Source organism: Chroicocephalus ridibundus, chromosome Z, assembly GCF_963924245.1.
Source record: "Chroicocephalus ridibundus chromosome Z, bChrRid1.1, whole genome shotgun sequence".
Lineage (NCBI taxonomy): Eukaryota > Metazoa > Chordata > Aves > Charadriiformes > Laridae > Chroicocephalus > Chroicocephalus ridibundus.
In genome coordinates, this window is record NC_086316.1 from 56,735,129 (window position 1) to 56,749,244 (window position 14,116).

Below are 14,116 nucleotides of genomic sequence, written 5' to 3' on the forward strand. Positions count from 1 at the left end.
ACATTCTCTCTGCGATCTCCAATTTCTGGTCTGCCTTAAAAACTAAAGAACATAGCTGATACAGTTCCTTTAACAGCTTAATAAAGCGTACAAGGAAAATTATAAATAAAACAGAAGAAATTTATTATTTTTTTAAAATTTCCACAAAGTCTGTATCATAACCAGCAACTTTCAAATATTTTTGTGCTCATAGAGAGTAGATATAGGCATTTCATTTCGTCCTGTTGTTGAAGATTAAAAAGACAATCTGGAGGCGCTAGTTTTCATTCTCTGAAAACATTTTTCCCAAAATGAAGTAAAACAGGAAATAAAATTAGTATTGGAAATATCATGTAACAAAGATTTTCAGCATGGCAGAATTTTCATATACAAGGCCACCCTAAAGGCCACTTACTTATTTTAGTTGTCATTGCTTGACAGGAAAAATTTTTACCTCTAACTTTCTCTACCTTAAGGTTGTTATGTACATTGCAATACAATGACTAAGCTTCCTTGGGCACCATAATAGATTTAACGGTAGCAGTACTGAGTTTCAGAGAAGCTGAAACAAAGTAACTTTTTTTTTTTAATAAACTGTCTTTTTTATTACTGTATTGGAAAAAGAAACCTAATTCAGTGGCCCTTTTGTGTTGAACTTCATTCTTAAAATTCAAAGGAAAAGCATTTTAATCTACAAAAGTAGATACAATGTTTTAATAGCACTGTAGTGCTGATTTAAAAATTAAGTCACTTTATTGGCATAAACAGTCATGACATTTCTGGTAGTACTGCATATGAGGTTAATAAAGAATTTAAATAAAAATTGGTGAAAATTTGAAATGAATTAAGATTTTAATTTTAACGTTTTTTGCTATTTTGTTTTATGGTAAATTAATTATTTGTTGTTGTTCCAAATGAAATAAACACATTTTGGAATCTTTCAGTTTCGTGTCCAACAACAGGATTACTAGCTTTGATAAAGTCTGTACCACTTTGTCCCTGCAGTATCTTCTCAGTTCTATCGTAAAGGTCTTGCACTGCGCTGAATCTGTTTTTGAAATGGTAGCAGCTTATATCCAAGTATAATGGGAGAATATAATACTTTGTACAGAATGGGAATGTGACCTTCCTCTACAGATAGGAATTTTTTAATATTGTGTTTGTACGTATTGTAGAGTTACGTTTTATTAGTGTGCAGGTTACAGGGAGAAAATCACACTTCCCTTATTAATAGGAAAATAGTGTGTTTTTTAATAGGGAGTAAGCCGTATCCAATGTGTGTGAATAGGGAAGGAAGTGCGTTTTGGAAGAGGTAGGATAAGAACATGGAATTCATACTGACAACAGCAAAGCATAGTTACCCTTCGTTTCATCCTTATTATGCTTTCGAGTTAGTTCTGTCTTTGGCACTGAAGGTATGTATGCTCCATGAGTGTGCATCTTCAATGACAGGGCTCCATTTACCAGTCGTAAAGCACCATTATTGTGTAAGAACAGTAACTTTATTTGCTGTTGCAATGACAAACCTAGTACATACATAGTAGTTATGAGAACAGAGATGTCCCATATTGTTTAGAAGCCATTAGGTGCACTCAAGCATCGGTCCTTCCTTACAGTATCCCAAATTTCTGGTGTTCTTATTTTCAGGTACAGCAAGTGCAGACTGTGCAACAGGTGCAGCATGTCTACCCAGCCCAGGTTCAGTATGTGGAGGGAAGTGACACAGTCTACACTAACGGAGCTATGTAAGTTGGCAAATGATTGGAATCTGAATGTTTACTAAATATACATTTTTAGTTAGATACTACCAATGAGTATATTTTAAGTTGGAAAGAAGGTCTTTTATTGTCAAAACAGTTTTTTGGATGAAAAGCTGAATTCACACTGTTTGGTTTTATTAAGGCAGAATTTTTCTGTAAACAGAATTCTTGTGACTGTTTTAGTTAGACTTACATGAAATTACGTATACAGCATAGTATTGTTTGAAAAAGTACCTTTCATTTTATGGGTAAGTTCTGGCCATAGGACATCCTGTCTAATTTCTATCCTCAGGACAGAAGGCAGGGCCTTATGTCATCCCAGCTGCAATCCTACTGGCAAATGCATACAAAGGTGCAGCAGCTGTAGTTATTATGTAAAGAAAGTAGTAATGTAATTTCATTGCTGTGTTTAATAAAATTAGATAAGTTGTTTTTTTTTTTTTTCCAAAGAAAAAAAGGAGGAGAGGCAGAGGAAGAAGAGTAGCATTGTCTCCTTTTGCTGTTGCTTTGGCCTCTTTTCTGCACATTATTGTGCATTTCCTGCTTCCCTCTATGCTTTTCCATCATTAAGTTTCTTTCTCTGATACACAAGCTTAGAATCATAGAAAGAATAATCTAGGTTTGATGAGACCTCTGGAGGTTACCTAATCTAATCCCTGATTTATTGCTGCACCAGCTTTGAAATTGTCTCAGATGTTGAAGTAGGATCGTGTTGCTTGGGGAAGGAGCTTCTCTACCTCTTCTTTTCATTTTCCTGCCTTTTGCCATTTTTGCTGTGTTACTGGCTTTACGAAGAAATATGATTTAGAAAGCTACTTTGTTGTCTGCAGGTACTTATTTGGTGGTGGTAATCCAAAAGTGATTCCAAAGTGCAATATTTTTTTTGTTCAGAGACTTCTGATGATAACACTGGCAGCATTCTTTAGTCAACTCTACTAGCATATTTTGCTTGATTAATTTTTCACATACTGTCTTGTCTGTTTTCTTCTTGCTTGTAAAGCCTAAACAATGTATCTTATATATGCATTAGATTTCGCTATTGTACTGGTTTGGGCTGGGATAGAGTTAATTTTCTTCATAGTACCGGGTCTGATAATATGTTTTGGACACGTGTTGCAAACAGCGTTGATAACACAGGGGTGTTTTAGTTCTTGCTGAGCAATGTTTATATAGCATCAAGGCCTTTTCAGCTCCTCACACTGCCCTGCCAGCGAGCAGGCTGGGACAAGAAGCCAGGAGGGCTCGCAGCTGGGACTGCTGACCCCAGCTGATCAAAGGGATATCCCAGACCATCTAATGTTATGCTCAGCAATGAAAGCTGCAGAAGGAGGAAGAGAGAGAGATGTTCAGAGATACGGCATTTGTCTTCCCAAGTAACCATTGCACGTGATAGATCCCTGCTTTCCTGGAGGTGGCTGAACACCTGCCTGCCAATGGGAAGTGGTGAATGAATTCCTTGTTTTGATTTGCTTGTGTGTGCGGCTTTTGCTTTACTTACTAAACTATCTTTATCTCAATGTACGAGTTTTCTCACTTCTACCCTTCTGATTCTTCCCCCCATCCCGCCATGGGAGGAGTGAGCTGTGAGGGGCTTAGTTGCCACCTGTGGTGTAGAGCATTTTTTTTCACATCTTGTCCTCTATCGGACCAGCCCAAATGCTACAGCACGAGCTACCTTCCACGGGGCTGATGTGCCAGGCCATCAAACCCACACAGTCCAGTAAACATGGTTGTCCCTTTCCTACGCCCGGCCACAGGCAGGGCCCTTTTATTCCTGGTCAGAATATTCATTACTTTTATTATTGTAACTGCAAAAGCCAAAACTGGTCTTTAACACGTACAGCAAAAAAGGGAGCATGGCAAATATTAAGGCTGTGTTTCCACCCCTGGGGCGGTTGATTTCAGGTGTACTGGATGCCCCTCCAAGTGAAAACAAACTGTGGCTTGCATGCAGCTGCCAAAAGGGTTGAGAAGAGCATGCTAGGGATACCAATTGTAGCATACCACTTGGCTGCCTTTGACTCTGGTTCATACCGGAATTCTAGCATGTCCTGTACAGCAGCATACAGCGGCAGCATGACTTCATTGTGACCACGATAGATAGGCCACTGTTAGCTTCCAAAAGAGGTCATTCTTAAATAGGCTATTATTCAAGTTTCTCTTTTCATTTATCACTTGTCTTAGGTGAGCTGTTGGCACATGCACATTTGGCAGTATTTGAGGTGTGTGTGACTGTATGACTGCTTACAGTCCTTGGGAAAAACAGAACCAAGTGTTAATGACTGCTTAGTATGAACCTTCAGGTTTTCATGATCTTATTGTATTATTCTGTATCTGAATCCCTTTGTCATTTTCTGCAAAATCAGTCAACGGGATATAAAAGACTTCCTTAACACAGTAAGAAAGCTCTCCTTAGCAGGTAAGCCTCATCCAGATTGTCTTTCCCTCCTATAGAAGAAGAATTTACCCATGTTGTTGTGAATGACAACATTGTGAGCAGCCAATGTGTTGTCTTTTAGGAACATGTACTTTTAGGAACATGAACCTTTCTAAGATTATGGGTTTATTCATGGAGAACGGGAAAAATCTGTGTTTCTACTCAAAATTTTTAAAGACTATAGATTGTGAAACACATTTTCCCATATACTTTTATACTCTAGATTAAGAATGGAAAAATGTCATTTATGTTATTGAATACGTGTATTACATGTTATAATGCCATTTATTTGATAGATGAAGGAGAACAGGGCTCTAGGTTGCTGACGGCTAGCTGCCTTCAGAGATAAAGAATTGTTTTTCTCTTTGCTGTTTTTATGATTACGTAAATCCTGTCGTTTAAAAACAAATTATATTTGTTTCTCCTCTTTTTGTTTTACCACTGGATTAGCTTGTTCAGAGCCATATCAATGTGGGAGTGATGTTTTAGAATTTTTGGAAGTGAACAAAAAGCTTACCATATTCCTAGACTGTGTCGAGTTCTGCTGTGACAGAAAACGCAGAGGGCAGCCTCTCTTGTGCTAAAATATTTAGGCAAGTGTTCAGATTGCAGTTTATCTTTTTATATTCTTTGTACTGAAATCTGTGGAAGATGAGCCTTGTGGATCCTGACAGATTCACAGAATCGTGTTACAGCCAGTTTGTCCAGTTACTCCCACTCCAGAAATTGTGTTTCACTTTCAGAAAATTGGATTAGGTTTGTAAATGATGAGATTGATTAGAATGATGACTGGTTTGTCTTTTGGGTTGTTTTCCTATGATTATGTGTTTGATTTATTTTATGACAATGCTAAATCAAAATCTTAATTCTAACTCAAAATCAGATACAGGATGCTTCCATAATCCCTCAAGTGACAGTACTACTCTGGCAACAGAATAAGAAGTCTGCAACCCATAGTTAGGGTGAAGACATTCATTCAGCATACAGGCATCTCTGGAATAAATTGTACAGCATGTCTGATGAAAGAATTATTATTTATTTCAAAATAAAGCCCTTGTAAACTAGCATTGATTTCAGTTCATATATGATAGCAACAAAGGATGCAGTTAGAATATACATGAGGAAAGAGTTACCTGATTCTTTTGATTCTAAAGGTAAGAAGTTTGTCAGGTTTTACAGTCTTTGTCAAGTGTAATTGTTCTATTCTTAGAACACAATTCTTCCCACACGTTTTATATCATGATTTGTCTACGCTTAAAAGTTATTTGGTTTTATTATAATTGGAGACATAATGATAATACAAGGGGTGTAACCTACAACTTGTCACATACATTGTGTAATATGAGAACATTTGAATTATGTTATCTACATTTGTGTCTGGTTAATAACAATTTTCCTTGTCAAGCATGTCACTCTATCTTGAAACAAAAATGCATGGTTGTTGCGATGGCATGTGCAGTCTTACCTGGCAGTTTAGAATAGATAAAGAATATTATGGGCGTAGCTATATTAAGAAGCCAAGTGAGTCCCCTGTACTAGACATGAACTTTCTTCTTACATAAATTGTAATGTATTAATCAAATGTAGCTGTTAGCCTGATGATTCAAATGTGGCAAAGAGGGTTTTAATTGCTGGGATTGTCCAAGAATTGCTATTATTGTTGCGTCCAGACTGCATTCTTCATCAATTTGTTGTTCTACAATTTGTGTGGTTTATATGGGCAAAACACACTTTGTATGCAAAACCAACAATTTACTATTACTGTAACTGAAATCTTAACTGTCAAATGAAAGAATTCTTATCAATAGAGTTAAAGTTGATATCTTCCTGGTACTACCTAATATACATCCCTTTTTCTGTGGCAATATGCTTACCCTTTAACTACCCCTCTGCATGCTAAGATTAATGGTTGACAAAGGGTTACAGCAAGATACCACCATCCACAGGTGTTATGCCTGGAGAAGTATGATGATTGTTGGGGGGCTCTCTACTCACACTGAGTCCAGTTGCAGCTATTTTTAGTATGCTTTCTAGTACAGTCTACACCTTATTCGTTCTTCATTGGTTTCAATTTCCGTATTACATCTGAATTTACTACATACGGTGTGTTTTACATTTGCTGCGTACTTCTTCAATACTGTCATCCCATGCTCATGATCCTCTTTGCTATATTTTTAATCTATGGTCAGGGATTGTTTATTCTACACAAAACAGCTATTTGATATTACTGTCTGTTAGAGCAATGCATCAGGATTTTAACGATAGCTGTTATGCCACACAATCGTAGAAAGCTAAGCTAAAATGGAAACAGACTAAGGAACATTTATCTGATCGTTTGACAACTACTGTTTCAGCTAAGATAGAACAAAGCTCTAGGCTAGCACAGGCAAGTCTAGACAAAGGGAGCCTGACGAGCCCAAGCCTTGAGGTCTTGTGGATTTAGTACAAACTCTGTGACATATTCCTAATAGTGGCAATACCATATTTCTTGGACTACAGGTCTGCAATACTTCATCAGAATTTTTAGACATCTGTGACTAAGGTTCCCTTATGTGTCTAATTTACAGGTCCTGAGAATATAAGATTTCTCCTCTGTTTTCATTTACTTCGTTCTCTGGTTTACAGGGTTTCCCTGCAGTTGTGCTTTTATTGCTTTATTTCCACGTGGCAAAAGATCTTGGACTGAGTTTTGAAGATCTCAGTTGTTTTTTACTGATAATGAATGCCTGTCAGTAACATATTTAATTTCTGAATGTGGCAAATAAGGATTTCTTTATATGGAATAATGCAACTCTATTTTGGGTAAATTTTATAAAGCTTTTTCTGGATGATATATTTTAAGTTGTCTGTATAGGTAAAATGTGTATGCATAAAGCAGGTCAACTATTCACTGTTACAGAGGAAATTGCTTATTTGAATTTTTGTTCTCTGGTTATAGATGCATTAATTGCCCTTTCATAGTTGTCCTGTTTTGAGCGACATAGGACTAATTTATCTTCTAATGCTTGGAAAAACTGCACTTTTAGGAGACTCTAGTGTTGGAACTCGTGAAAATGTTTACTTTATAGCCATCTAGGCTATGTGGGATTCGAGGTCTCAGTGTTTTTGAGCCTTGCCAGGTGCAGGGATGAGGAGGAGCGAGACCCAGGCTCTTGACCCAGGCTGGACAACAGGATGATTTCATATCACAAACATCACATTCTATATAAATTAGAAGGTTTGCTGTGTAGTCTCTCTCTTCCTTGATGGCGTCAGTTCAGAGAACTTCTTGACCTGCCACTGGACCCCTGAGCCCTTCTCTTCCTCCTGAAGCCGTTGTGCTTGCAGCGTCCGACATTTACTGTCCACTGCTGGGAGTGCACAGCTTCCTGCTGGTAGAGTTGGCTGAGTATAATCCTTGTATATTTTGTATTAGTATTGGGATCAATACTGGTTCTTTAGTGTTATTGTTAATTATTCAGTCTTATCCTGTTAAATCTATTTATGTTTCAACCCTCATATTTTTTTGTTTTCCCCTGATTCACCTTTCCGGGTGGGGAGGGGTCATTGGGTGGTAGAATCATTGCCTAAACGCCAGTAAATTGTTATGGGTTTCTCAAACCATAACAATAGCGCAAGTTTTGATTTTTGGTTTTAGCAATTTCATTTGATAGAGGGGGACTGGTGAAAGGAAAAGATGACTTAGTGTCGTATCAGTTCTTCCATCTCAGGCTTGAGGAGGCTTTTGTGGAAGAAGGTTATTGCTTCATTGGGATTTGATCTGTTATTAAAAAGCCCTGAATCAATATTCTCATTACAGGAGTAGATTTCTTTGTGGGGAGGCAGGAGGTTGTATGAAACAGGGTAAGACAGATGATTTAGCCCTCTCCATTATGATGTGACGGCTTTATCATGTTCTGTTGTGTCAGTATTAGTGTATGTGGCACGTCCCCTTCTCCCCATTGCTTATGATAAGAGTCTGCAGGAATGCATTGGCTGAGATAAGGCCTTCCCTCAGTGTTAGGCAAAGAATTCTGTTCTCTGTAGATTCTGTGAAGCTCACTATCATCTTTAGGACCTCAGGATTATACTACAATCTTAAAGGAGTTTGAGGATATTGTTCTGGCATGGAAGACTTTCCTGACTTTCTTGACTTTCTACCATATTGCAATACCATAGCATTATCATGAGCATTAGCTACTCTGCATAAAATAATAGTGTATCTTGAAATATTTATTTTCATCTAGTGCTTTTCATATTTATATCCCAGGAAATAATACCTTAGTTAATTAAGTACCATAAAAGGCTAACTTTCATTATAGAGATGACAGTGAAAATGCCTGCCTGCTAAACTATTTAGGTAATCCATACCAAAACCCACAAGAGTAATTCTGACGTTATTACTTGATGAGGAAGATAATAATTATATGTTACTTGTTTGAGTTGGAATTACAGATAAATATCAAAATTGACACTGAATGGTGTTCTTGTTTGAGTTAAGATACTGTTCTTGTACAGCCACTGTGAAGGGATGCTAATATTTCAAGTTACAGTATCCATCTTCAAGTAAAAAAAATAGATTTATGTGCATTTGGCCCAAGACTTGAATTTTCCAAGTTGGTGCTAGTGGTAAGAATTCGGTAGTTAATTATTTATTTTGCAAGACACAGAAGTTACTGTTATATAATTTCAAGTTAAAACCTAATTTAAAACAAACACAAACTGCACTTGAGTTAAGTTGTCTGGACATCTAACCTGATTTGAGAATTTGTATTTAAAGACACTTTGCATTTCTTAGTTCCTGGAAAAGGAAATAAATCTGTTTGGGTTTTTTTTTTACTAAAACACAGAGTGATGGAATAATTGTTCAATAAGGCAGGTATTTCTAAGACATGAATAAAACCAGTATAAGTCTGTAAGTGATGTTTTCTAGGCAAATATAAATGTGGGAAAAGTAAGTCTGTCTCATCAGCTACTGGCTTAAAGAAAATTTGGGGCCACGATCAGCCTGTGTAAATTACTGAGACTCTATGGGATGGCAGGAACAGTGATTTATAGTAGTCGATAGATCAGATTCTTGACATTTACATAGAAGCAAATAATAGGTGCTGCTGGGAATGATTATGAATGGAATAAATGATTTCCCATGTGTGCGTGTGCAGACTGAAAACTAAGGGAGGACAACAACAAGGCTTACTCTTTCTGTGCCATTGTTTCTGTTTGTCTCCTTTCTTCAAAGTGTCAGGGTCTTTTGAGGAAATGAAAGTGTCTCTAAAAGTTACGCTCAGTAACATTATATTAGCGTCTGTAATATAGCGCAAGACATTGCACTTAATTTGTGTGGTAATGCTGGGGTTTACTGAATTTAGAAATTAGTTATTTTCTGGTTTCAAGTGCCAAAAAATATAATTTTGTTAACAACTTTATATCACAACTGCATATGTTTTATTTCTAGCATTATATTTTGCAAATCGTTATAAAATGCATGTAAGCAATAAGGCATGATAGGTGATGTCTTGAACTACTGTACCTTGCAATCCTAGTCTAACTCACGCTGGTCTCATTAATTTCCAGTGTGGGATCCCAACAATGAACACATGCTCTGGGCTTAATTAATCTAAATTGAATTCACACAGTGCCTGACTTTGTGTGACTTGCTGTCGGGGTAAACATCATCTAGTTTGCACAGCCTTCTGGAAACTAGGATTCTGCAGCCTAATTACTTAAACTTCAAACTTACTAGTAACTTTGAACTTTCTAATGAAAGGTGATCTTTATATGCAGCTGCTGAAGAAGAGAAGAGCTAGGAGTGCCTTTACAACCTTTGGAATGGAAAAGAACTGGTTATATGATATATGTCAAATTATTTGAGAAAGTATTGCATGTTTGTGCTACAAGTGCTATGGAGGAGAAGGTGATCCCTTCCTTATTTCAAGTTATCCCTTGTGTGTGGATATAACATCATATTTTCCTCTTTGCTACAGTTTTATGTTGAGGCATCATGTTACAGTATGTAATGACCTTAAAACTTTTGAGTCACTGCTTTCCAAAACACCATCTCATCCGGATACATTTTTAATTTCCAGATGAATTAGTTTGTGTTTTTATTAAGTTAAAAGGCTCTTTGCTAAATTGCAATTACTATTGCATGTAATAATAATGGTTTTATCTCACTTTTAATTGCCCTGTTGATCTCTGTTGCTAAAGGTTTGCTTAATCATCTCCAGTAATCAGGTGTTCTAGAAGAACCTGCTGGTTGTTGGAACAAAGGGAAGAGTGTGTTTATCTTGGAGTGTGACCCATTGGTGTACCCCAATGATTGCTCTTGATCCATTGATACAGAGTACTGTTACAAGCAGATGTAGGTGTTCTGATGCAATCAGTCCTTATTTAGGGACTATACATGATATACAGATCTAAAAAAGGTAAAAGCAAACAAGAATTTCCTTTTCTCTCCCTATTCCACACCAAGCCCATGACTTAATTTTCTTGTGAAATTTTGATCACTCTCTAGGGTTTGCATTTCTTCAAAGAATTAACCTCTTCAATACCACTTCTGCAAGTCAGATTTGTTCTCCTAACGTCTTTTGGACAGTCTTTTTCCTCTAGCCGCGTCTATTTTTACTGTCAACAATGGCCTTCGTCCTTTTGTTCCTTTCCTCACTGATAGCTGATACTGTTATCAAGTTTTTATTTCTTCTTTTGGGAGAAATTGCGGTGTTCAGACCTGTGACAATAATTTTAATGAACTGTTTCTCCAGAGCTTCCATTCCTGTATTTTCCTAAATTTTCCTCTGCTGCATAGCACTGTTTACATTCTGTAAATTGTGTGATTCTGAGGCAGATGCAACACCAGCTCTGCTAGCGGTTATCTTCCTTATCACAAGATAAACAATATCACAATGTCGTGACAACAACAGCAGTATCACAAGGTATCACAATGATACCTTGGCTTTACAAAACAGATTAATCGGGACTTGCACAATACCTAAACACATACATATGTTGTTACAATGCAACGATCAAATGATTTTAACTCTCCAAAAGAAATCTTAATAGATTAACTGTCTGCTAGAGCATTAGTCCCTAACAGAACTATTTTGCTTTTTTTAGAGTAGATTGCAAGGCATTTATTTTAGATTAAGTTTCTTGCAGCTGATCTTGAGGCTTTTGAAATACTCAAAAAGGAAAATGTTTAAGTAGTTTAAGGAGGGGTGAGAGCAAATACATAGTATGAGGCTTATGAAACATGTAGGATTTTAAAACTAAAGTTTTGAAGTTTCTGAAACATGATAGAAGGTTTCAGTAGGTGAGTAGTTTGTTAGGGTAAACTGGTTAATGAGGCGTGAATGTTTCATAGTTGAAAGTGATTTTAAAAATGTTACTGTTGCATACCTTTAACTTCTTTGATCTTTTTGACCTTTTTACAAGTCACAGTTCTGTTTTGGTTTTATTTCTTAAATGCATTTTTTTTTATCATAACATGAATTCATGCCCAATTTTGAATTCCTGAAATACCAGTGAACTCAGAATTTCAAGCTTCAACTGAGAGCTTTAGTGAATTTAAAAACAATAGTTAACATAGTAAACTTGAACATCGGACTCTCTTGGCTGACATTTGTATGAATTGTTTGCAAATTTGCAACATGCACATTATCCAAAATGTGTAACATCTGACTAAAATTCAAAATTTTATTGTCAGATTAAAAAAAGTTAAACAGATGGAGCTTTATAGATTGCTTTGCAATATGTTAATAATTGGATGAGCTCTTTCTGCCTTGTTTCCTCCATTTCAGGTAAGACTGACAAATTTTTCTGTAAGGTTTGGTGGGTACTTGGTTTAACATCACTGAATTAGTTATGTAGTGCTTTGGGTTGATTAATTGTTATTCTCTGAGGAGGCAGGGATTGTTTGCCAATCTTACTTAATTTGGTTATAGCTATTGTAGATACATCTCTAGATACATAACATTTCCCTCAGCTAAATGAACAATACAAATAATTTCTTTTCCTTTTGTTTTCTTTTCTTGAAGCCGATCAACAACTTATCCTTACACAGAAACCCAGATGTACAGCCAAAACACTGGGGGAAATTATTTTGATACTCAAGGAAGTTCTGCACAGGTGACAACAGTGGTGTCGTCTCATAGCATGGTGGGCACTGGAGGGATTCAGATGGGTGTCACAGGAGGACAACTCATTAGCAGCTCAGGAGGGACCTATCTGATTGGCAATTCAATGGAAAATTCTGGTCATTCAGTGACTCATACAACGCGGGCCTCCCCAGCGACAGTAAGTATTTCAGACTGATGCAAAATCTTTGAGACTAGTTTTTTGATCACTCAGATGTTCTTGCAGACTGACACCATTTTTGTGACAGAATGTATAGCAATATTATGTTGTCAGCACAAGTACTATGTAGTACTTTTTATAAAATAAGAAATATATATCTAAGTAAGATACAGGAGTAAGAATTCTGTGAAAACTTAAACATGAAGGTAGACCTTTCCCTTGACAGCCTGCAAATAATTACATTTCATAGGTTAAATTTTTGCATTCAAGTAATATTAGGGAATGCTTACATAATAGTTTGTCTGAGCTTAATATTTGTCAGGTTGGGAACTAAACCAGCCTCCTTCAACATTTTGTATTTTTTTCTGAAAAAAAAAGAACACAGTGTTTTTAAGTATAACTATGTTAGACGTAAATGTTAAATAATGTAAGTTACAGATCTTTAACTTCCCTGCGTTTGTTCTGTTTGTTTGCTCAATATGAGTGTAGGTTTGGTAGCTTATTTCAAAATATTTCAAATTGTTCAGAATACTGAGGTTACTACCTTTTAACGTTTTTTTCTTACTTATCTGTGGTATGTCTCCAAAGCCTATGCCAGATTAAAAGCTCATTGTGGAAGTGTCTTACAATGCTATGGGAAGATACATACTTTACAACTGTTATAGATAATAATTGTGGGCTCTTAAACACAGAACTTTCCCTTAAGAGCTTACTCAGTCAGCCTTTATTTCAATTAGGAAAATGGGTTTATACCTAGTTTAGCTTTTCTGCATAGCCTCAGTGAATACTTCTGCCTAATTCTTCTGGGTATTCTTGTCTGGATATAGAGATTTGGAAATAACAGGGATGAGAATTGTGAAACATAGAGTAGGAATAGTTGAAAAATACAGTAAAGGAGAGAAAACATAATTTTTAAGGGGGTTGGTATGGATAAATAGAAAATTTTTGTAACAATGTAAAAAATTAGTATTTATTCCAAAAACTGTGTAGCATTATTTTCTGAGAATAAAAATTCAAAAGAGTCATAATTCATGAACAGTATAAATATCAGTAACATAGTAGTAGCTTTCAGATAGCAACAGAGAATTTTATATTTTAATTACAAAAGAAAAAAGAATGTATATTAACATTTGCCTTTATTTTACGTGACTTTAGTAGAAAAACTGTTTCTGAAAAAAGGAACATTCCTCTTCCAGATTAATTTAATTAAAATCAAGACTTTAAATAGACTATTTTCTTTTTTCCTTTAAAGTGCTCTTTCATTTTACTTATTTGGAAGATATTTCATGGAGCTTTTCACCTGACTTTGTGATCGCCAAGCACAGGCAAAACAATTAGTTTTCTATAGGCCTAAGTAAGGAATAGGTCTTCTAGATGGAAAGAAATTTGAAAAGTAATGTTTCTTTAGATACTTCAATGGCACTGATATTCCTATGTTTTCTTAGTTGTTTTAAATTGTTTTACAATGAAGTACAAATATTGCGTCTTTCAGAGATCATGCTAATTTTCTCCTTAGTGAAATAAGAACAAACGCATTTTTGTGTTTTGCATGTCATGCTGTAAGTTTTGTTTTATTCACTGACAGCGGAATTCAATCAGTGGAAATGCTTAACTGAATGTGGAATCAAATGAGGATTAAGTGCGTCCTTTAGACGCAAATAAAGAATAG

The 14,116-nt window shown here is 36.1% G+C and overlaps 1 protein-coding gene across 6 annotated transcripts in view; it reads left to right on the forward strand.

Annotated features, from left to right (window-relative positions):
* RFX3 (regulatory factor X3) overlaps positions 1-14,116 on the forward strand; it is a 140,380-nt gene that overhangs the window by 73,767 nt on the left and 52,497 nt on the right. For all 6 annotated transcript variants that reach the window (XM_063320044.1, XM_063320042.1, XM_063320039.1 and 3 more), the window contains exons 3-4: positions 1,627-1,724; positions 12,189-12,447. In XM_063320044.1, the coding sequence (XP_063176114.1) occupies positions 1,627-1,724; positions 12,189-12,447 (357 nt within the window). The remainder of the gene's footprint in view (positions 1-1,626; positions 1,725-12,188; positions 12,448-14,116) is intronic.